Below are 24,854 nucleotides of genomic sequence, written 5' to 3' on the forward strand. Positions count from 1 at the left end.
GAGCTGGACGCAGTACTGCAGGTGGGGTCTCATGAGAGCAGAGTAGAGGGGAAGAATCACTTAAACAGGTTCATTATGCAGTCACGGTAGCAAGTTGGAGCAATCATCTTGAGACATGTTTCAGCCAGATCACAACAGGCAAGCTAATAATGCAGATGTAGACCGAAATGCCTGTGTGAAGTTTGACCTGCCAGAGAACTATGTCCCTCAGAGCCTCTCAAATGAAACACAGCCAACTTCTATGAATAAAAATATAAAAGATACCCCTTTGAAAGAAATGTTGTTTAGAAAAGGGCAGGCCAGTTTTGAGAATAATGAGTTGCCTCCAAGGTTCTCTGAGATACTATCAGAAAGGTAATGTCACACCTCCAGTAGCTGTCACAGCAAGATTTTCTGTGTACTCCACACAGTATAGTTCATGGTTTCAGCCTCCTACTGAGATACTGGTTTGTATGCAGCAAGACAAGGCTGTCTGCTCTCATGTCATACACAATGAAGTTCAGCATTTTATCAGATGGAATACATCATGTTTTGTTGGTTTTTTAGATGGAAAAAAACCACATATGCAGTAAAAGCAAAGCTGATGGATTTTGAAAGCATCAGTTAGTTGCTTTGTTTGTGCATCTCAGTATTCAGTTTATCTCCTATCATAGCTCACTCTTCTGATTTTTTTGAGAGGTGTTACTTGCATTCTGTGACATGTAATAGTTAGCCCCCCCCACACAGCCTGCCAGAAGGTGGTGTAATACACAGGATGAGCTGCTCCATTACTGGCTGCCAGGGGTTTACGCAACAGCAATCGAACTTTTATCATTCCACTATTGTGTAACTGGCAAGGACTCATGGTGAACCTTGGGATGAAAACAGTGACTGTCACCTCCATTGGCCCAACTCGAGCCCTGCATAGTTCAAAGATTACCAAAAGCAGCACAACACATCAGATTTAATGGATGTAAGCAGACACACAGTGGCTAAATTTCATCACAGACTGAACGGTAAGTTATGTTTTCCCTTTGTTATTTTTCATTTTGGTTAATAATAAATTGATAGAAAAGTCTGATCTTACTCTTCAAAACATGATGCTGGATTCCCTGAATGGGAGACACAGCCATTTAGCTGAAGTTTACCAGCATTTCAAGTACAGCATCAAGTTGCCAGAGCATGACCTCCTTAGAGGGCTTCATTACCCCAAGAAATTTATGGTCAAACATAGAGCAGTACGGTATACCATGGAAGTGGTGAAATCACCATCCCTGGAAGTGTTTAAAAACCTTGTAGGTGAGGCCCTCAGTGACATGGATTAGTGGTGGACCTGGCAGTGCTGGGGTAATGGTTGGACTTGATGATCTTAAAAGTCTTTTCCAACCTGGTTGATTCTGTATTCTCCTAGGGGAGACTAGAGCACCTGCTTGGGTAGGCATGTTCGTTTTAGAATAAAACTGGCTTAACTACACTTGCCTCTTTTCTGTGAAAGCTGCTTGTCAGCCTGTCTCTTTTGATCTGAGATTTCATTGCATTACTGGGCAGGACTGACAGGCACCTTCCCTGTTTTGTTCTATCTGCAGTTCAGTGTCATTCAGTCAAAGCAACACAAAAAGACCAGAACTCCCAAACAAATTAAAACAAATGTTTTATTTACAGGAAAAAATCTGTACACTGTGCATACTTAAAAATATACAAAATCATAATAGAAAATATAGAAAGTGTTAAAATGTATACAAACACTGCTTAAAAATGTGACTCCTGTAAAATCTTAAGCTTTGTTATTAGAGTACACATTCATTTAAAAAAATCATCATACAAAATAATTCCCAAAGCTATTAAAAAAGTACACAGTCTATATTTGAATAGTTCAATGACTACATATTATAAGAGTGATGAGATGATATGAATAAATGAAAGGCTTTTACACACAAGTCTTTATTTCAAGAACAAAACTCTGAATCTGATCACTAAGCCAAAGAGAAGAAATTTGCAGTGTCAAAATTCATTCAATAATGCAGGTATGCCCAGACATGGGCTACTTTAAATTCCAAACAGTTAAATCAGGTATCCTCCTTGTGTGTCAGAGGATAGCTCCCAGGAAAGATTCAGATGCTTTCTGATGGCAGTCTTCTAAATTACCTACTTGAAAAAAAAACCAACCCTCAAACCCAATTTAATTTACTCAATAAGGATCAACTTTAGAGAGCATGAAAGGGAAAATACTATCCATTTATTTTGCAGTCAATGCATTTAATATCCTTTCATGGTACATCTGTGTCACTGTCCAAATGGCATCTTCCATCCTTCAAAACTGCTGAAGAGAAGGAAATGAAAAAGTAAAACCCTACTATGGGCTGGATCGGTCTACATTTGTTTTGAGCTCCTGTTTAATTCAATCCATCTCTAAAATGACTGTGTTCAGTCTGTGCAACCATTGAGTGTAGACACCTGTCTTCATTTAAGAAAAAAACTGTTTTGGTTTTCCTGCCTTTGGCAAGAGTTCTCCAGCAGCAACTTCAGAATTTGTATGTTTTCACCAAAGTGAAAGTGTCCTGACCAAAGACATGCAATGATTTACCTAAATTTGTCAAAGAGAGTGCAGATTAAGGAGTGTAAATCACCCCTCACTCTCTCCCCAAAGGTACATATTTCTTGTATCATGATAATTTCAATGACTTTACCAGAGTTTCAACACTGTAAAACTGCACAGCAAGGTAAAAAAAGATGTAGTACTTTAATCCAAGGAATGACTGAGCTGTGAGTTTATGCTCAGGTAACCTTTAGAACGATGAGGGAATGCAACAATTTTTTGTCTAGCAAAAGGATTTCAGCTCAAAATGAGGCAAACTCTATCTTTTCTTTTTTTTTCTTGAATAGACAAAGAATGCCTTGGTTTAACCATCCAAAGGATGAATGCATAAAATGACAGAGCACCACAAGTCAGAAAAGCTACGGAATTCACAGTGGAAAAAGAGTATAATGAAATTCAGCATAAACTCAGAATGTTTCCTTAAGGTGCTGCTGTGTGTCTGGTTTGTTTCAGCTAAGTTCACTGTTGTCCACAGCACCACGGCACAGAAATGAGGCTCCATAGCTTTTGAAGGCAACTTACTCCTACTTGTCAGTAATACTTCATAAATTTTAAACCTGCATTATTGCAACATGTGTGAAGGGAGCTCAGGGGTCCAGTAGCAGAGGGATTTGCTTGGCTGATGATGCACCTCAGTAGCCCAGTTTGTGCAAACCTCTCTTGTCTACAGTGCTGTTCCACTCTGTTAGCATGTGACAGACACACGGGAGAGATACAAAGCCATGCCTATCTTTGCTTCCCCGAAAACCACGATCTGGGTGGAAAAAGGCTTTTTTTTTTCACACTGTCTGCATTTAATATATGTATCTAAACCCAGCACCTGCACATGTTATTATTATTAAAAGATACATAGTTCAGTGTTAATACACACTCCCTGTTTTGAATTTACCGAATGATTCTTTGTAAATATCACTCTGCCCTCATGTGGGATGGGGACGTGCCCATAACTGCAAAAATACTTGGTGGGCTTTTCTAAAAGCCAGCAATGCCAATGCCACAAAGCATAAGCAGTGTTGAGGGGAACACCTCTGCAGGTCCTTTATGACCCCCCTTTATTTATCTCTGCCCCTTCTCCTCTCGCAGCAAATGGAGGCGAGCCCTCGGTTAGCAGATCAGGCACACTCGTACTTGTGCCAAAACCCAAAGGAGGACAAGACAAGGTAGGGGAGTAAAATCTCTTTAAGGAGCCACAAGGTGTTTGAGCAGCCAGACCGGTAAAACATCACAGTGGAAACAAGTGTTGGGAAGCCACCGGAGGGATGCTTTTTTTAGGCATGCTTGGGATGCTTAGACACCACACGCTGCTCTTCCTCCTCTGTGAGCAAGCGTTTGCAGCACAGCTCTATGTCATCTTCTGAGGTAATGGTGCTACAGCACCCACATTTGCACTTGCAGAAGGATCACTGGCTGCCATATAAATCAGGCAAAGAAAAAAGTATCTGCTGGGAGGCCTTGAATGCGGGCAGCCCAGTGTATTAAAAATATACAGTTCATTCTGTAACACCTCAGACCCGGTACTGCATTGTTATTTAAATGTTGTATTAAGTAGGTATGCTTAGCGCTTATTACGTGTAACTTTATAATTTGCCTTGTTCTGTACAACAGCTATGTTGATTGCTCTGACAAATTACTGAGGGAGTAATACAGCATAATCCTGGTGTGGGTAGTTGAGTAATGCAGTTAGTATTTTTCTTCCTTGTGAAAATCAAAGCTAAAGGTTAGTGGCTGCAGACCAGCCAAAGTGATACACTTCCTTTTCTTTTCAGAACTTGAGAGAATTTCCTGCTCATGGAAAAGTAGCATATTCACTAGTCCTAGAAAGCTGATCAACTGCCTTCCTTTACAAACATGTGGTAGCTAATCCTGCATACAGGAGAGACAGACATGTTTGGTTGCACTGTTCAGACTTCCTATGTTTTGCAAACAGAGTACTAAGCATATGGAAAAATAGATTAGTTCTTTGTAGGTTATCTATTCTCCATACGATTAAATCATAGTGTTATCAAGAAATCAGTATGTAATATATCCAGAGTCTAAGGCTAGTATGAGTAAAACCTCTTCATTTTAACATGTACCGAAGGGATTTATGGACATACATAACACAGAACTACAGTTTTTAGCTCATCTGGACATACTTTCTGTTGAGGAATCTTAAAGAGGATCATAAAGCCCAAATTAAGAAACTACATAGACAAAGAAAGGTAAATCCTATGTAAGACACATACTCTTCACTTCTGATGAAGGAAATCCATCAGACCCAAAGATCAGAGAGGGAAAAAGGATTTTGTGATTATACTTACATTACTATTGAGGAGGAAATAGTCATTAATGCTCTTTGTACTCTTTTGCCTTTTTGTTGCTTAAGAGAAAACACAAAAATTACTTTCCCCCACAACCACTCAGCTATTCTTTTCAGAGCCTCTTTGAGTTGTCTGCCTTTCTACTGAATGGACACAAGTAGGATGTAGCTGTGCTTTTGTGTGCATACGTTCCTGCTGAACTTACCCTAAAAGAAAGTGTGCAGTTGTGTGAAAAAAAAAAAAGGAATATTAACCTCCTGCTGCTTGGAAAATCTGAGACTGAAGTCTTGACGTGGAAAATAGCATTTTAAATATATTAGCAACCAGGCGGATTTTTAGAGGCGCCTTAAGATAACATTCTCATTGTGTGTTATGAAGGAAAATACTGAATTATCTCCATATGCAATCCGTAGTCAGGTTTTTTGCAAGCACTGCAGCTTCTCTGGGGTATAGTCTTTCAAACACTAAATAAAAAATTCTGATATCCACTCCCTATATATTCTTAACAGCAGTAACTTGTGAACAAGTGAGTTTGAGTCAGAGCTCAAATGAAATACCTCATAAATGATGTCTGTAATCCTGCATGCTATCTTTGCTGCAGAAAGGTAAGCTCCCTCTATGTTTGCTTTTAGCGTGGTGGGTAAATGGTGCACAGCCTCCCTTGTCTTTCTCTTTTTCTTCTTTATCTGTGCAGACCAGGGGAACAATAAAATTTCCATCTCAAAACCTCCTGATATGCCTCCCAGGGAGTTTTTTCCCTAAATGGGTTACAAATATGTCTGTTGCTCTCTAAAGAAATATTTTTTACTTCCTTCTGCCCTATGTAGGCATTTCAGTGTGAGTGTGGGTATCTGGCATCAGAAGTACATCCAGTCAATTAACTGGTTTAGCTATGTGTACAGCCATCTCCATCTGCACTGACCTCATAGCCACCGTAAGGCCCCCTGTGCAGCTGGAGGCCTGTAATTGAGCCTGTGTGTGAACAGGAATTAAGAGTCTACTCTAGTCAATGACTGCACAGCTCAGAGTAGTGATTACTTCATTCTTGGAGAGTGTGAAAACCCCATGGAGCCATGAGAAACACTGCATTGTTCAACTGGCTGCTCTGTACATGAACAATAGAGGCTGTTTCACAATGCCAGATTTGACAGTTAAATAAGTTCATTAAAGAAAAGTTACAGTCTAGCATATGTGGCACAAGAGACCACTGACAAATTCTGACATTCACACCCACAACAATACATTATATTTCTGCCTAAGTATGTCCTTTGCACCTTTCATGAGCTAAGCCTTTTTTAAGTATTTGCAAAACAGTAATAAATACTCAGGCTCAGAAAAGAAGTATTTCTCATGCCTGCTACTTAATTACAGTTTATAGACTCAAGACTACATTGGTCTAAGATACATTTTCAAGTATTCTTCTCTTGTTTATAGTACAACAGTAGTACCTTATTGCACATTGTTTCTGAAGGACTCTCCTCTACAAGTGTGGGAAATTATTTCGTTTGGGGCACTTGACAGCTTTGAACCCTGGCAAAATGACTTTCCCCTTCCGATACAGATCATCCTGCAAACCTTTGTTCATCCTCTGCACCAACAGTTTCTCGTAGAGCAGTGGGTGGTAGGCCCCTAAGGTACAAGCTGCATCGTAGTAGAGTTCATGGTAGTGACACAGGTCAGTCTGTCGAACGGAAGGGATGTATTCGTACACGTGCACTTCGTTACACATGGACATCATGATGAGGATACCTGGAGCAGAAAGTGAAGACAAAAGTGAACCCCAGATTTCACTTTTCTCACAGAAATTTCCCTATAGTCATCAACCTTGTTTTTCTTTCCTGCTTTCCTTTGGTGTTGCACACCTTAAGTATTACATCTGTAAAATCATTAAGTAATTGCCTTTGTATTAGAGCAGCTTTCACTTTTCCCTGATACATAAAGATTGTGATCCCTGTACAATCAATAGGGTAGGACAACAACCATAAGGAAAGAGTAAAAAGCCTGTAAAGGGCTTGCATACCACCATCAGCCTCTCTCAGTGAGAAGACTGCTCTCTCCACCTCCTCCCATTTACCCTGTCCTGTCCACAAAACATCCCACAAATGAATCAGGACCTAATGCAGCTTCATACCACTTTTTTTTTTTGAGTCAGCTGATCACTTTTCTTGCTTTTCTCGTATATTATCAATTCTTGATCTATTTAGCAAGACAGACTAGGTCTTCATATTCACTTGCAGAATAGAGAAGACATACACACACATAGAGCAGTTGTCTGGTGTTTCTAAGGAGCTCCTCCTAGCTCCTCCCGGTACTTCTACCACATCCAAAGCTGAACTCTGGCCTGCCAGGTACAGGATATATAAAAGAATTCCAGATATGCCCATTCTATCCTCCTCTGTGCTTTTGCATGCATTTCTTTCAAATATTTACACACATTTATCTTCAAAGCTATGAAGATTCTGACTGATTCCCCTTTCCATTTTTGTCCACTATGGCAAGGGGAAACAAGAACAGAAAGATGGGCCGGTATCACCTATGCTCTGATCAGAAGCAGACCAGGACACATTCAGGAGGAAGATAGGTGGGCTTCTGCAAACTTTGTTCCCCTACAGCACAACTATAAATCTGTACTAGCAGGAGGTCTTTTTAGCTTTGAAATGGAAGAAATCTTACTGGTGTGGCCACACATTTTTGAAGGGATGCATATCAGATACTGATCAACAGCACCATCTAAACTGCAATACTTTCACATCAGTCACAGCTTCTGGGAGCCTCTTCTGTTTCACAGAGCCACATGAAAGGGAAATGATGAAGTAAGCCTTGGATAACTTTTTTTTTTTTTAGATTTCATTTAAAAACTAAAAATACAATGAAATGTATCAAAGCAATTGTTGCACTACTGGTATCCCTGTCTGTTGAATATGACCGTCAGCTCTCAGAGGAGACAGCTGCATAATACTGCTCACTTTGCACTTACAAATGAGAACTGATGTAATTGTTTTATTCTGTACAACAGCTTTGGAATCATAACACATCAAAGGTGTTTTGGGTAGATCTCACAAGTGAAATGAATTAACATAAATCATTTTGGTTCATTAATTAAGGAAAGACATTTTCTGAAGTTCAGTTTGCAGTTTGGGAACACACAGATTTCAATGGCTTGCTAATGAAAAGAACCTTATGTTCTCCCTGCTGTGTATCATTAGATTATCAAAATGATTTTTCCCTGCCTGATGTGTGAAGTAACTGAAAACCAATTACTTCTGTGATTAAACCTTCTTTTATCATAAATGAAAGGTTCTGAAAATGTTTTGGATTGTTTTACAGCTTTACACTCTATGGTCTTAGAAAAGCTAAGCATATAAATTTCAAAGAAAAGTCCACAAATGTAAGCAAATTATGAGCTTAATAAACCACATTTACTCACCTCCAAGCTGTTACAAAGATGCTTTGAATTGTATCCTGCCTAGAAACTATGCCTAGAGTTGTTTTGTTTGTTGTTTCAGTTTTACAAATGCTTTCGTCAGCTTTTCCACTGCCAACCTCCTTCTGCCACTGATGGAGAGCCCACCTGCCACTCCAAGGTAACCGTTATCCAGCTGAATCAGGGGACGGATGGTGGAAATATATGCAATAATGAACCACGTTCAGAAGCAGTAAAATGACTTCTCTCCTGCACCCAGAGCCAAACCTGGAGCCTGGAGTTTCAAAAGCTCTACCACCAGTCTCTTAGGAAAACTGGCTCTGACTGGAAGTACAGGCCTTAACCACAGTGTGTTTCATTTCACTGCCATGTTTACCCAGCTAACCTTAACATTCATAAAGGAAGTCGCTATTTGTGTGATAGGAAAACTGTCAAGAACAAATATTGGGGCTCACTTATCATTTCCTTAATAACCACAAAGATGGCCACATCACTGCAAGGATGGTACAACAATGACAAAATTTTTAGCAATATCATTGACTTTCCTGTAAATCAGTTAATGGAGCATTTAAGAGTTTTAGTTCTTAGTGATCTGTGGATCAATGTCCTCCAGAGTCAATCTAAAAGGCACACTGGGATATTTAGTTTAGCTTCTTGCCTTTCCTGCTTTGTTCCATCCAGTCCATGTCTTGGGATTTCAGATTAGGTTGCTCATAAATAACCAGTTTCTGTCAGTCCACTCAAGTTTTTGCTCATACTGAACAATGATGTTTTGAGGGAGGGAAGACAAACCCTATTCTGGGGAATAATAGCAGTCAGTGCCAGGCTTTTTCTCCTTTAGCACTACAGACATGCAGCCAAAGAGACCAGTGATGTGGTACAACCAGTGCTCCCAAATACCTATGGGCGAGTCCCAGGGCATGCAGGACTACAGAGTCAGTCTACATGAACCTGAGGAAGTAGGTCCCTCCACCTCACTGTCACAGCTTCCAAATTCTCCCTTGGAATGTTCTGCTTCTGCCGTTCCGTTCAAAAACAGAAAGTAACATAGCACCATATAAAAAATAAAAAAAAATAGAGGGGTGGGGCTAAAAAAAAAACAACCCCAAAACAAACACAAACCAAGCAGCTTTTTTGGAAAAGAAGCTGTTTTCTTTGTATGAATACAGTCCTCACTAAAGCAGGGAAAAAATGGGTTCATTTCTGTCCTGTACCTTAGAGGATGTGAAGCCTCTCCACAAGCGACAGCCCTAGTGTTGTAGAGCTGTTATTGCTATCAAAGTTTATAAAAAATATTAACTAAGCATCTTTAAAATACTAGCGACGGTTTAGACAATGAGGACATTTACACCACTCCATGCATTAGGACGTATTCAATTTTTACTTTCTAATGCCATGTCTACTAGCTTGTTTTTCCTAAGCCTCTAGCTCAGCACTGCTGATGGAGCTCCCTGTGCTACCTGCCTCATATTCCCACCCATGGTTTTTGTAACACTCTTGAACTCAATTTTTTTCTTTCCTTGGTGCTAACATTGCAGTGAGTTACTGCCGTCTGCATCCAGCAGGTATAAGTGTGCCAAGCTGTCTATATTTTCATCTACCTCACAATTCAGTTTCCCCATCTTCCCTCTCTCTTACAGTTACCTTCAGTGATCTTGTAATATTTTTTCTAAATTACCAGTAGCTTTTTGGCACTTAAATGATCCCCAAAATATTTTTTTTACATTACATTTGAACTTTTATGAGTATTTTATGTTTTGGATGCAGTCTGAAAGATAAAGAAGATGTATGCTCCTGACTGCTTACTGACTTGATCTTGCCTCTGCTAACCTGTTTTGCTTGCCAGTGTACTATGAAAAGTCCTACATTGCTTCCCATTTCTTACCTTTACAAATCTATTATTGCTTCCTAGGTTTCTCTTCTACGGCTGAACCTGTTTGCATTTCCTCCTGCACCTGTAGTTTCCAAATGTCCTGTATTTACTTCTTTTCCCTGAACTGCCTGCAGAGTACATGCCTACACATACTTCTTTTGTCTGTGTACTTTTCACATTACTGCCAAATTTGTCTGCAAGTTTGTTTCACATCTTAGCAGTCCTCCATGATCATCAGCATCAGTATGAATGAAAAACATATTGTTTGATAGCCTGTAGGGCGAAGAAGTTCCTTATGATACACTTCAATATTTGTCTTTGCTTATAGTCCTTAAGTTATTTTTCAGTCAATGCACAATTACTACATACGAAACAGCACAGACCTAGGGTGACATAATGAGCACAGTGTCCCAACATCTTACGCTCTGGACAGAATTAATCTAACTGATATGTTCACGCCAATCTCTGACCTAGCTGGTCTAAAGTACTCATATTTATACACAGTGCAGGAGACAGGCATTTCTAGGACAGAAGTCATCTGACTTATTTTAGATGTATACTTTAGGACACCTATATTTAGGATAGATTGTTCCCTGTAAGTGTTGTTCCTCTCCAGTGGCTAGGCAGAAACTGAAGAGTCTGGCTCTTGGTATCAAGCACCTCCTCTGCCATTCTCCTAGGTCAGACGCTTTTGGAGCTCTGTGAAAAAATAATCTAACTGGCTTTTCCAGGAGCACTGTAAGAAAAAATGAAAATGAGGTGTGATTCTTCTGACCAAATGTGCCCACTGGTGCAGTTACCCACACCTGAGACAGGTATCACAGGCTCCTTTGCTGCCCTAGATGAAAGTATGCACTTTTAAGGAAGCAGCATATGTCTACTCATCCCAGAGTAGATATTTAAAAATAGATCATACAAGTAATGTCTTAGAAGTTCCTGTGTCCTTGTTGACTGTAGGGGAAGCCTGGGTGGCACAGCATGCAGGTGTAAAATGGCCATCAGACCTGATCTCTTCCAGATCTGTTGCTTAACCTTTAAAACTTTTAGGTCTTAATATCCAATCTAACACAGTAAGGAAGATGTTAGGGTATCTGGCATGATTTCAGCTTTGGCAAGTGTTGACTGGTGCAACCATGCATTCAAAATCACAACTGAAGATATTTCTGTATAGGTCACTAATTCTAATGCCCTTACTGGATTTTCAGAAGTCACATTTGGATTACAACTGTGAAAATTCAAAAAAAGCAAAATAATTCTGCCTGTGTGGAGAAAATTTGTTTTATAGTAGATCATTCACAGCTATGCTCTATGAACGTTTTATAGTTGAATGGCAATGTTCATGACTACCGCATTAGACAAAATAAGCATTGTGAATCACAGAATCATAGAATGGTTTGGAAGGGACTCATAGAATAGTCTTGAAAAAATATTTTTAAATATATTATTCCAAAGAAATGATGTGGCTGTCAGAGAAGCAGTCAACCTGCAAGTTTGATATAACAGTACCATATTAGATGCTGTATATGATGAAGTATTATGTATTTCAAAATATTATATATTATTATTTCAAATCCTTAGACAGATGTGTTACTTTTTTTCCTGTTTGGCAGATATCTGTGGTGTCAGAAGTGTTGGGTATGTTTTAAACTCAGTCCAGTTGGCACAAATAAACTCCTGAGCTTTCACAGTTTGCACTGAAAACATTTAAACCAGAATTAAATTAAAATTAAATTCCTTGCATGGGTGGTTTATACAAATGAACACGTACTATGGATTCTAATCAAAAGGAGAAAATGTTTTTCAATTTGTTCTTGGCAATTTTAATGACCCAAGAGATTTTGAATTTTCAACATGCATCTTTTGTACAATACAATTAAGCTTTGTGGTTAGCACACTAATTTAAAAAAGAATGGTCTCTAGTTTACAAGTAAATAAAATATAGTTTAATATACCTAATACAACAGATGCTGTATGCAAGCATCTGGAATAGTAAGCGTAATTCAGATATTCAGCAAGAACTCAGTATTCATTTTAACAAAATATGCTGAAAACAAATACACATAATCTGATTATTGTACTCATAATGTGTCTCATTTCACACACACAACAAATTTGTTCACAGAAAAGAATTTAGATAGGGACACTAATAAGTTTATGTTTGATAACCTGTGCACTTGAAAACATTACAAGTAAACGTAAAGCATTCAGAACATATAGTTTTCTATATGCTGGTCTACTTCTACAGAAGTATCTCTTGATTGGATTTAAGATACAAGAGGAAAACCTGTCACTCCTTGAAACTGGGCCAAATGTTACTATATATTCTTTGGAATATATAGTAAAAGTAGCTCTGGCTTTTTAAAATACTATGTTTCTGAAAAAGGGTTCTTTTACCTCTGTTTAGCTCATGAACTATGAAGAATACTAACCACAAGAAAACCAAATATTTATTAAGGAATTTAATTGTCACCAAATGGCCTGGTGCCTAAGCTTAGTAAATTGTGTGGTACTTGTCATCTTTAATGTATAGACACTCTCATTATATAGACAACCTAGAAAATGACATATTTATCACTTAATGCTGAATGAAAACAGTGTACATTAATCACAGTAGTATATTCTGAAATATGAACGTAGTCTGGAAAATGCTGACCAGTAATCATATAATTTTAAATGTATTACTCAAATATGTGTGTGATTTGGGGTGCTGTAAGAGGAGAGTTTGTTCTTTTACCTCTGTATTTCAGGAGGTAGGAGGTGGTCAAATTTAAGAGTCCTTTTATTAGAATAAGAAGAATTTAAAGCTGATGTATTTGGAGTTATTTATTTTTGTGGTAATACTTGAACAAAACTGAGCTGCAAAGAGTAAGCACTATTCTGTTCCTTCACCAACTGCTGGCAAACAGCTAAGTAACAGTAATAAAGGCAACTCTTAATAATGTGGAATTATTTCTTTCAGATCATGCAAGCGTATTTTTTCTAAGCTGAGCTAGAGATCAGCTGCATTGTTCTATTCAACATGCTCTCTGAAGCCATTTTAAATTTAAGTTTAGTCATACAATGATCTGCTAATGTTGCAGTGTAATGATAAGTCTTGCTTGTACTATTGTCTCAGTGCATGCAAATGAAGATTAAAATAATGTTATCAACTATTAATGATGCATAACTGTTAAATCTGTAATGTCAACTGCAAAGCCTCAAACAAGCCTTTCTTTTTCCCAGCAATAAAGTCATCTGGGCTTAGTTATTTTGCGTTCAGTGGTTCATATGCTATGGTAAAAGCTACAACACATAGCAAAGACTACCACCTACAAAGATAATGTAAAATATTATTTTTAGACTATGTCTTGGTTTGGGATTAAAAAAAAAGACAATATAATACCACAGTCAGAGCTTTCAACTAGCTTTCTAAAAAGACAAAAGCTGTTTGGTATAAAGGTATATGGATGCAAATTTCAAGTAAATACACGTCTGAAGACGTAAGCTAGCAAGGTGTACTGGTGGACTACGACAAGTAAGAATTAATAGCAAATCCAGTTAGTAAATAACAGACAGGAGCAAAATCTTCATCGAAAAGCCTATATATAATCTAGACATTACTACAAAGCCTGCAAACTTTCCAAATGCTAATGTACCATCCCATCTAATGCGCACAGAATGCTGCTCTTGAGAAACTCAAGGAAACAGTTTTAGCCTCAGTCTTCAGATGACAAAAATGTAAGGTCAGTACTAGGTTGTTTACACAGGCTACCAAGGAGGGTGTAGGAACAGTTCTGTTGCAGAAGAGTGGTAAAAATAGAGACTGCCGATATATACGCACTCAGCCTCAATTAAAAACTCAGCATTGGTATGTTCCAAAAGAGAGGAAGAAGACTGAGTTCATACTTCGCAGTTAAAAATGTATTAGTAGGAAGTGAAGAGGTAACACTTATTTCTGATGCCAAAAGATAGAGCAAATCCTTCTTTAAGAACAGTGATGTTTTCTCAACTGTTAATTTAGGATTTGCCAGTGGAATCCAAGTTCAAGATTTGGGGTCTGGATGTTTGCATTTCTTCTGAAAAAAACATGGAACAGACCAAAGTTGTGATACAAACATATACAATTTTCAGCCAAATGTGAACCAACAAATTAAACTGCAAAAACTAACTACGGCAATTGTCTAATGCTAATGCAAGAGAGTAATACTGTGCAGAGTTTTGTTCAGAAGCTTGAAGGTGGCAGCTGCAGAAATGATGCAAAGATACACAAGAATGGGTTTGCAAAGCTCATCTAAGGATTAGATTAGGAAGTCAAAGAGCAAACAGTTTATAATGAGGAGTGACATTAGCTAAGCTATGACATGTCACATAAGGCAAAGTTACAAGCCAGGGAAAGCCCACACTGGTGACTCACAAAACAAGCCAAAAAAGACTCCCAGATTAAAATAAATTATTTTACCCTAGAGAACCTTTCCCTCCCGCGAGAAAAAAAAACAAAAAAAAAACACCACCCAAAACCAAACCAAAACCCAGTCTCTGTTTTCTAGGTCATTAATAACCTTTGAGGTAGAAAACAGCATACTAAAGGGTGACTTGTCTGTGACATGTTAATCCTTCCTAGACATGGTATACCCCAGAAGTAACACCTAGCAAACAGGCCACAATCTAACAAGACAGTGAGTTCAGCCTACTTTCAATGATGTCCTGAACTCATACCCATCACTAAGTCATGTAGAAAACAATGCTAAAATTTAAACAAATTTAGCAGAAAAGACTGCAGTGAGATGTGGGTCTGCATGCAGTGTTAAGGTGCAGCCTGATACTGGCCATAGATGGGTTTCCATGAGTTGGTAGAAGAAAAACAAAGAGAGGATCATCTACAGGTTAGAACCTGATGCAGAAGAATGGAGAAAGTCTAATCTTGGAGGAAGCTGATATTTACTGGGTAATATTCATTTCACCTGGCTTTAAACCTCTATAGTGTGTGTGTTATCATTTCAGAAGAGACTGGAAGCAGGGACAGACTTATGCCTTACTGTGTACACAATTTGCAGAGCACCACCAATGCTGCCACACTTCTCTCCCCATCCTCTCCTCTCTCCTCCTTTACAGTTGACACATGTGCTGCACTCCCCTCACCCCAACTACCAGCCATCACAATGCTATTGTCTTGCCTCAGCATAGGGTTTTGGGAGCCAGAAGCTCCAGGAGGAGCTTATGCCAAGTCAGGGCATCCCATATGCCAAAGTGCGTGCAGAAAATCTTCCTAGCTCCCATGCAATGGAGAAACCAGTGAAAAGGTGCTACCTCTTCTCACTTATTCCCCTAAAGTCACAGCATGTGAGACTACCTGTTCCTCATAAATGACCCACTGGCCCCTTTTCCAAGAGACTTAATAACATTGTGACTTAAGTACTTTAATACAGCTATTAACAGTGTTAAATGATTCCCCTGACATCAATCACTGCTGAAGGATGCTGTCTCACTGCTGCAAAGCACCATGAGAACACATTCCACCAAGCATCCTCCCTTTGGAAAGACTCAGCTTCTTATAAATAATGCTAAGTGGCAGAAACAGATAAAACTGCCAGGTGAGAAAAGCAATTACTGAAGAAACAGTCTAAGACCACCCCAAAATATTCCTGACATTCCTGAAAGGAAAAAGTCTGTCATTTCCATGTTTTAATTTATACATTTCTCCAACTTTGTAGACTGGGACTACAGAAGGTTAAAAAAGCTTTAAATAAAAGTGCTTCACTTCACCCAGAACCATTTTTTGTTTGTTTGCTTGTTTGTTTTTTTATCTTTTCCCCATTACTGGTAGCAACAGTGAACTTAGGAACTGCTGCTCTTCCTCCACAAGTAACCACAGCTCACAGAGGTCTACCTAACTTTCTGCCGGTGTAAACGTGGACAAAGACAAACCAGATCCTTGCACAGTCTCCACTCATTCTAATCACAGAGCATTGCACACAGACTTACAATAAGTTACTAGAATAAAGTGATTAGAGTCATGCTGGTCCATGCTATAAAGAGCTTAGATTCAGGGCTATAGGTCCCTCTGCCTGTGAAAATTCATACCCTCTACTTAACAGTCTATCTTCCTTCATACAGATGTTTTGAGCACAACAGTATTAGCAGCGTGGCCATTTAATAAACCATTTTCCCTGTGTCTTCTTGAAATTAAGACACTCATATTTTATGATGGCCATAACTTACCCATTCTTTCTATTAACTTTATAAGAAATAATTTTATAGATTTTAGAAGAATCAAGTAGAAGCTCAATATTCAGGATACACCGTTCTTACAGGTGCACTCAGTTGTGTCTGCCATCTTCATTCCCAACTAGATTATTTACTGCATGAGTTGTTGAGTGATACCTGATCTGAAGACCAATGTGACTTTTCAGGTTTTTGCCAATCTTATCTACACTGTATATTTATGCTTTATCTTGCCCTTTATTTTCACCTCTGACAATACGCAGTTGCTATTTCTGTGCTGTCTCCTAGTTTTTTATTATGTTACACATGCAATGCACAGGCATCCATTCAATAATGTTATCAAAATAGGAAGCCTCTCCCTAAAAAAAAGTATTTCAAATGCATCTATCAGAACAGTAGCTAGCTATCAAATGAGGTGGATATGACTCCCAACAAGCCTGCCTTACTGCCTAGCTTTCTTAAAGCTAACAATAGCATTACCACGATGTCTAAGCATATCCTTTGAAAAAGAACAATATAAATAAAATCCCCAGCAGAGGAGAAGGAGGCAAATCTGCATTTGTACACACAGTATATTTATCTATACAGCTTTTGTTGTTAATGTTGCTGCTTGCTTAATGTGGTATTTTCAAAGCTTTCTCTGCTTGAAGAATATTTTTTGTCAGGAACATTTAGATTTGGGGTTGAAGACTACTTTTCTATTCTTATAGTGAAATTAGCTCCATTTCTTCAAAGAAAGCTTTTGAAGTGTTTCTTATATATGGTAGAAGTACAGATTGACAGCACAATGATCCTCTTCACTGTTCTTACAATCAGCAGCTGTTAACCTATTTTTATCAACAACTTCATTACTCTAAGAAATGCTTTTGCAAAATGTGAATGCAGCTGGTGAGATCATTCCACACGAGCAGTCTTCTTATGAATTTTTACAAGCAGGCTCCAAAAATCCCACTTCAGGAAATAATCAACTGCCAAGTTATCCTCCTCCAACCCACAAGGCCTCCTCTTTCCACTCATGCTCCAGGTAAGCACAACCCCCTCATATCATCGATGGGCACCTCCCACAATCTGACGGTCATCCCTTTGAGAGCTTCAGCATCCTCCCTAACACCTTTGGTGGGGCTGCACAATATCCTGGAATGCCACTACTGCATACAGAGACAACCTAAGAACTGCTTTCCCATGTTGGATGCAATCACAGGTATCTTTGCTTTCAGACAGAATAAAAGAGCATTTTCTGACTGCAGCAAATACATAGACCAGTATAACAACGTCAAGGAAGAAAGGATGGGAGTTTTCAAAATGGAAGACAGTATTTGGAGCTTTATTGCCCCCCGTGTCTCTAGAAGCATGAGCAAGGAAGATCCTGTCTCAGCCCTGGTTTTCTGACTACTTGCATCCTTCAGACGTTCATGATCAGGACCTGCTATGGATCAGGTAAGTCATTATGCTGCATGCACTGCAGGCACAGTGCCAACTTATCCCCCAAGAAATACTAAGGAAGGACCAAAAAAATACAGTCAAACTCTACTCCTTCAAGTGTAAGAAGAAGAGTGATGTTTTGGGCACTTTCAGACTGACCACTTGAATCTGAAGCAGGGCATGGGAAATCAGAATCACAGAATCACAGAATAGTTTGGGTTGGAAGGGACCTTAAAGACCATCTAGTTCCAGCCTGCCTGGCATGGGCAGGGACACCTTCCTCTAGATGAGGTTATGCAAGGTCTCATCCAACCAAAACTGCCAGGGATGAAGCATTCACAACTTCCTTAGGCAATCTGCTCCAATTTCCCACCAAACTCATCCCTTGATCTGTGTAGGGAATACTGATTGGCCTGTCAGTGATTTCATCCTCTCTGTATCATCTGCCACATGTTTCCACTTGTTTTCTGATGCATCTCTGCTCTATGATCCTGAAGAAGAACTTCAGAATTTAGTAGATTCTCAGCAGATAAATTAATATGGAATAATATAAATTTCTCACAGATATATGTATGCTTTGTAAGTATAGTATGCATACCATGGATGTGAAGGGCAAGAAAGAAGAGCATTAAATTCACCCAGTTATTTTATTGTTCTCAGACTGTGTGATTTAGCTAGTCACTGTTTCTGTATGGAGTACCAAGAACAAATAGTACATGCGTATAGACCTGACCCTCATGCAATGCGCACATTCACAATTTTTCAAGTTTTCTTTTAATCTAACATGTCTAATGCCCACCTCTGATACACCTACCAATAAAACCTGAAGAAGGAGGGTTGGGCTGTATCTTCTCTTTAGTGTTCTCCTGAATGATGTCCCAGAGCTGCCATATAAACTTCGGATGGAGAATGTAAAACGGCTGATTTGGATTCTTCCTGCGATGCTGTACGTAGGGAGTGAACAGATTGTAGTCTGGCTTCTTATACCACTGGCAGAAAAAAAGTAGTATTTATTTAAAATCCTATAGTATCAAATGTGTTTTGAACACTACATGTACAGTAACATTTGGGTTCTTCAGAACAGAAGGAAAGGTAGCAAAGCAGTCTGCACTGGTGGATTCTTCTCCTAGCAAGCCAGTCCTCACTCTGGGCTATTCTGTTTCCTTTCTTCAATCAGAGACTCCCTATACACAATTGCACTGCAGTGGGATGAGCCAACCCCATCTCTCCCTCACAGGCCCATGTTAAGCAAGGTGTTCAGAAAGCCTTGACACAAGATACCCAGTGTGGGGGTGACCCATTCTCTGAACGTGTCCCTGTCCCTGATGGAGGCAGCAGCAGCAGCACGTGAGGCAGGCTGACAGCAGCCTGTGTAGGAGGCAGGCAGCCTCTGGCATCTGTTGCTAAGGGAGTTCAGCAGATGAAGATTCACTTTCTACTCTGCAGCCCGCTCAGCTCCAAGGTTCCCCTGCCAAGAACCATCAGATCAACTGGTCCACTGGAGGTGCAGCACCAGCCAAAGCACAGACTCCCCCAGTGACAACCAGATGGATGTCTGCAGCTCTCAGTGAGGGGGCAGATGATGAGACACAGATGGCTGTGGGGGAGTGGACACGAAGGGAAGACTGATAGGGAGGAGGCCTGAGAAATGGGGAAGGTGCCAAGACAGACTTTCATTAGGGTGTTGTATTTTGTCTGGGAGGGAAAGTGGAAGGTGGGGAAAAATGGATGCAATTCTTCACCTTTTCTGATGAAAACTCCATCTGAAATCTAGCAATGTTCCCTCCTTGGCAAACCCAGAAAAGTCACTGTTATGTGAAAATAGCAATATTTTATCTAAAAAAACCCAACATCATCATTTATCCTAGCATCTCAGTGCAGTCCGTTCCTGTACAAATGCTGCCTATTACAAAACTTTTGACCAGTAAACCAATTTTGACCAGTTCTTGCAGTAATAACATTCCCCACTCTTTGGATAAAGACAGACCTCAGTGTTCATTGTGACAAGTGAGAACCAGTGGACTCCCGTACTAAATACATTAATTTTCTCCAGTCCTTTCAGACCAATTGCAAAGAAAGGTCCAAGCAGACATCTTACCACATTCAAATTTGCAGAGTAGGGGGCAGGATCCCAGGCTACTAAGATAACATCTTTGTACAAGGAGCTGTCGACAAAGTGATGGTTTGGATTGGTGAGAATCTGTGAACACAAATGTAAAGAATTGCACAGCATGAAAAGCAAGTGGGATCCAGAAAAAATGGCAGAATCTTTCTCTGAAATGAACAGTCCTTCCCATGCTGCTGTTTGTCCTGCTTTAATTCTGCTCAATTTTAAGAGTTTTGTTAAAAAAAAAACAAACCATAAAGAAGAACTCAGCCATAAACAGCACTCATGACAGTCTGAAGTAGCAGTATGCTAAATTACTCTCCATCTGTGAGGGATGTGATGGGACCACTTGAGATACGCATAATTGTATATCAACACCACTGTGTATTCTGGAATTTGAAAACAAAAGCTACAGTATTTCAGACCACTTGCAAGATCCTCTTCTTTCTTTGAAGGGCTACAGCCCCCATGGATAATGTCATTCCTTGCCCCCACACCTTTTTGGTCGCTTTCTCATTTCAACAGCAAGTCAGTCTCATTTCAAGTAGCTCCAAAACTGCAAACTACACCATGACTGTAAAACCCGGTATACCTAGAAAAACTATTCTGGAACAGATATGTGACAGGGCTATTTTTGAAGAAACTGTCATACTGCTCTGATCTACTGCTCTCATGGCACTCCTTGCATCTCCTGGTACTCTGCCTGATCCTGCTGCCCCACTGGAAGCTTACTCATCATTCCTGCTGGCTCATCCCTTTCCATACCCTCCACGCCTAGCCAGATCTTTCTGATCCCTGGTGCATCCAATCTCAGGCAAGACTGAACTGAACGATTTCAGCATTGGTTCAAACAGCGTGAATTTGGCTCCAGCTGTTAAACTAATCAACATTCCAGACAAATAAATTCATACTAATTTTCATTTCCCTTTAGGATCCAATGAGCCATATTTGATTATGCATATTTTTCTTCAGAAAAATAATATTGTTGCCATAGCAATATTCTTCCTACCATAAACTTTGAGCTTAATGACTTTTTATCAGCCTTCTACATGAACAGAATTAGTCGTGCTGCCATCAGCATCTCCCCAGCTCCATTTCTCAAAGCAGTTTTCGCCTGAGAACGTAAACTCCTTTTTTGAGAGTACAGAGTAAACAGACTAAAAGGTCAAGCTTCTAAAAGCTCAGTTCCACAAAGGAGCTCTTACTTGCCTTTTAGTAAGCAAGAGTCCTTTGGAGGTGTTATCCACACAGTTATTCACTCTTAGTGAGTCTGCATTCATATGTATGAGATGAGTTTTGTCTGGAATAACAATATGTTATGGTTGCACTGGCTTCCTTCTAGTCCTTAAACAACTGAATGCAGGAATTTCCAACAGTGAGGAGAGAAGGAGGCTGAGTAAACCTGTATGGGTAACCCATCTTCAGTACTGATAGGGAAAGCAACTTTTATCAAATGGCACGTGCATATTTCACTCCTGGAAACAGGCCAGTTTCTTATCATGGGTGGCTTCTGACCTCTTTGAAGGAGCAGAACACTGGTGGGAATACGAACATATGTGAGGAAGCTGTGTGAGCTGAACTGGCCTGAACTTTAGCCATGCCCTGGCATGTTCTCCAATACGCTGTTTTTAGCACTAAGGCCAGAGTAAGATATTTCTGTTCTCTTCCTCTGAGTAAAGAAAGGGGCATATTTAACCCAGATCACTTCAAAGATCTAGTCTGTCTCGCAGCCTCACGAAGAGCTATGAAACAAGTGTGAAGGGAATGACAGTGAACTTTCTGCAGTGGCAAGCGTACACACACAGAGAACACACCCACCAAGGACGGACTTTGCATGGGTAGTCACTCAAAGAAGAAATAAAAAACAATTTCATAAGAATTACAGTCAATTAAAATTTTGCTCTCATACAAGAGCATGCTACACAACCAACCATTCTGTGGTACTGACTTAGTAAACTCAGCAATTCAATACGTCATAAAATTTCACAATAATTCTATTGTTCCTCTTTGGCTTTGTTGCTTTGCCTAAAAGGAAAGAAGTTTGGTTTGCCCAAGTTCAGAGTTCAGGCAATAGGTTTTTTTTTCAAAATTGAAAAACTACTCTCAACCATAAGGTGTCCCTGTAGCTCAATGCACAATTATTTGTGGACGCCCATAAGCAGAAAACCCCATTTTCTGTTTCCATTCAGATAACAAACTCACTTTATGTGTAAAATCCAGTGTACTTTAAATTTTTTTATTAGTACACTTCAAACTTTTAAAGAATCATGACTTGTCTAAAATTACATATTAGGACAGCTCAGTTCCCATTTCTTTTGCCTTCCAGTGAGGAAATAATTGGAAAACTGGAGAATATGATAAAAGAGCTTTGGGATCCCCAGAGCCCAGGCTTTGTGAAGGCCCTGGAGGCAGTGTGGTGAAGGTCTTCTGTATTGATGGCTCTGGCATCCTGCAGGGCCTTTACAGATCTAGGACACACGAGAAGCTTTACAAACCAGTTCTTTGAAACAAGGATATCAAGTTAACTACTGCAATCATTCTACACTGACATCAGTGTGAACATCCCTGTAGGAAGAACTTATACCTGCTCCACATCATGACTGTAAAACCACTAGCTGTTTCCCAAATAACCCAACACTTTCTCAGAAGTTATTAATTTAATGTCATATTGTACAGAAGGAACACTGACTTGAATTCACAAAAGGAAGATCTTACCTGAGAGTTAATGATTCGCATGGTTGTTTTATTTCCAACATCTTTTTCATAGCCACGTGTTGGAGCAGAATTAAATCTTAGAACAGCATCATGAGAATCTAGGAGCATAAATGAGGGGGTAATTTTCTTCCTTGGCAATACAGAGCAGTATAAAAAATGTAAGTAAGTGTATAAAAATAAACCAAATTACCTAAACTAATATAAAACTTACACATTTCTCCTAATCTTGATGTTCTAAGGATGATAAACATTCTACTATGTGCAAAGGAAAATCCTGCATCTGCCACACATTACTAACATTCTTAAGATCCAGCAAAAAAAAAGTTAAGAATCATCTATTAATTTAGCTTGCAATTCACCAGTATTTCTCTTAATTGGATAAACTTGGTGTGGGAAGGTTGTTAGTACACCCAGTACACACAATTTCTCACTATTTCTACTGCAAAATTTGTAACAAATTATCCCATGCAAAAGCATGTTAATTGCCAGGATATCTAATTACACATTTGAATGAATACCAACACTTAACTATAAGCTTGTGTTTCACAGTATTTTGTAATACTTGAAAATCTCAGACTACCCCAAACCTATTAATCATGCCATGTACTTATTCTCAAGATCAGTATAAGTTAAAGAGTCTCTGTAGGGAAGTGAGCCCACAAACCTGCTCACATGCAGAACCTAAGGATCCGTTGGTAGCAAAGATCTAACAAAGCTCACGTGTCAAAATTTCCTCATGAGCTGTTGACCTTGGAGTCATGAAGAATAGAAAGCAGCTCTAGGTTAAGCAGGGGTCAAGGGTAGACGCTACGTGCAAGCCTCAACTGGATAAAAATAATCAGCCTCCCAGGGCTTCTTTTAAGGAAATCTCAAAACCCAAAAGGTGTGAGGGAGAGGGAGAATAAGAAATTATATCCGTTGCCCCAAACCACACTTCCCTGTCAAGAGACCCCTATTTAGCCTACTTTTATCCCTTCCATCAATGAAAGCAGAAAATACGATTGAAGCCATGTAACGCCTTAACTCACAGGTAGTTTATACAGCTGTTTCTCTGTAGTAACTTAAAATGTGTTGTCTGTAGCTCAAAAATGGAGCAGGCAGAAGTTTCCAAAGATAACCAACACACCTCAATGGAGTTTGGGCCTATTCCATTCTATCAAACTGGGATCTTCCATCCTTTCACATCCTTACTCCACACTTGTACTCCAGACAAGAAAACACCATGTAACATGAAACTGTCAGTCCAGTTTCAGCTGTACTTGCTTGCTTGAACATTTTGTGTCAAAAAGTGAGATTTTTGCCAAATGTCTACTGACCCTGACTCCTCAGAAACTAAGGAGTGAAGTTTTTTTCTATGTCTCTATGCAGGGACAACCCTAGCCTCAATACCTTGCCTTCATCTGACTAAATATAAGTATCTTGAATGTGTAGGGGCTAGATGACATGAAGTCAATAAAAGTTTCAGGTACTCCACCTTTTTTGAGAAGAAGAAGAGAAACAAAGATTGTTTGTAATTAAAAACTGCTTCTGAATTTAAGAACAGACATCTGTACTTGAATTTGATAACTTTTTTATAATCCACTGACTGAGAACTGGAAATTGGGTTGGGAAATGGGAATGGTAGGGTTCACAACTTAACTGAGAGACAGTGTGCTGCATGTCCAACATTCCCCATGCTAGTTCTTCATACCAAGACCAAAAACCTTTCCTTCACCATAAAATATACGATCAGGACACAGCTTAACAAACACTGATAATAGCTGGGTTTAAGTCAACTAATTTTAATCCTATTGGAGATAACCATTTTAAAGATATAAAAAAGTATGCGGTTTGATCATAGATCCCTGTTACATCCCAGTGATGTCAAAATAACTGGGTCTCACAGTAAATAGCATGATCACAGTGGGAATGTTTGCTGTACTTGCATAGTATCTCTATGCCTAGTTTTATCCAAAAAAACAATCAGGGGGTGGGAGGGATGAGGGCAAGAAGCAGAACAAAAATGACATTTATGCCTGCGTTTCTAATATGAACACAGAAGAGGGAGCTAAAGGCCTATGAAGAGAAAGGCTCTGCACTGCTGCTTTCTTGCACCTTATTTTTCTTTTGGGAGGATAAACAGTAAAAGCCTTTTGCCCACAGAAACCAAGACTGTACAGCCCATGGCCCCAGAATCAGAACTTGTCCATGGGGTGCCTTTCCTCACTCCCTAATGATGCTGACTGAGGACACAGAGG

At 39.4% G+C, this 24,854-nt stretch overlaps 2 protein-coding genes across 3 annotated transcripts in view; one reads left to right on the forward strand and one right to left on the reverse strand.

The window, feature by feature from the left end:
• Window positions 1-8,711, forward strand: part of LOC133279204 (opsin-3-like) — an 81,171-nt gene extending 72,460 nt beyond the window's left edge. Inside the window, exon 4 of the mRNA XM_061472640.1 lies at window positions 8,382-8,711. Coding sequence (XP_061328624.1) covers window positions 8,382-8,540 — 159 coding nt within the window. The 3' untranslated portion in view covers window positions 8,541-8,711. The remainder of the gene's footprint in view (window positions 1-8,381) is intronic.
• Window positions 1,614-24,854, reverse strand: part of ST6GAL2 (ST6 beta-galactoside alpha-2,6-sialyltransferase 2) — a 52,075-nt gene continuing 28,834 nt past the window's right edge. For both annotated transcript variants that reach the window (XM_061472639.1, XM_061472637.1), the window contains exons 3-6: window positions 22,618-22,715; window positions 19,894-19,995; window positions 18,610-18,784; window positions 1,614-6,624 (exon numbers count right to left, since the gene is read on the reverse strand). In XM_061472639.1, coding sequence (XP_061328623.1) covers window positions 6,356-6,624; window positions 18,610-18,784; window positions 19,894-19,995; window positions 22,618-22,715 — 644 coding nt within the window. In that variant the 3' untranslated portion in view covers window positions 1,614-6,355. The remainder of the gene's footprint in view (window positions 6,625-18,609; window positions 18,785-19,893; window positions 19,996-22,617; window positions 22,716-24,854) is intronic.

The sequence above is a fragment of the Pezoporus flaviventris genome, unplaced genomic scaffold, assembly GCF_033815535.1.
Source record: "Pezoporus flaviventris isolate CSIRO_AGI_PZ_B2104156 unplaced genomic scaffold, CSIRO_AGI_Pfla_v1 ptg000072l, whole genome shotgun sequence".
In the NCBI taxonomy this organism is placed as follows: Eukaryota; Metazoa; Chordata; class Aves; order Psittaciformes; family Psittacidae; genus Pezoporus; species Pezoporus flaviventris.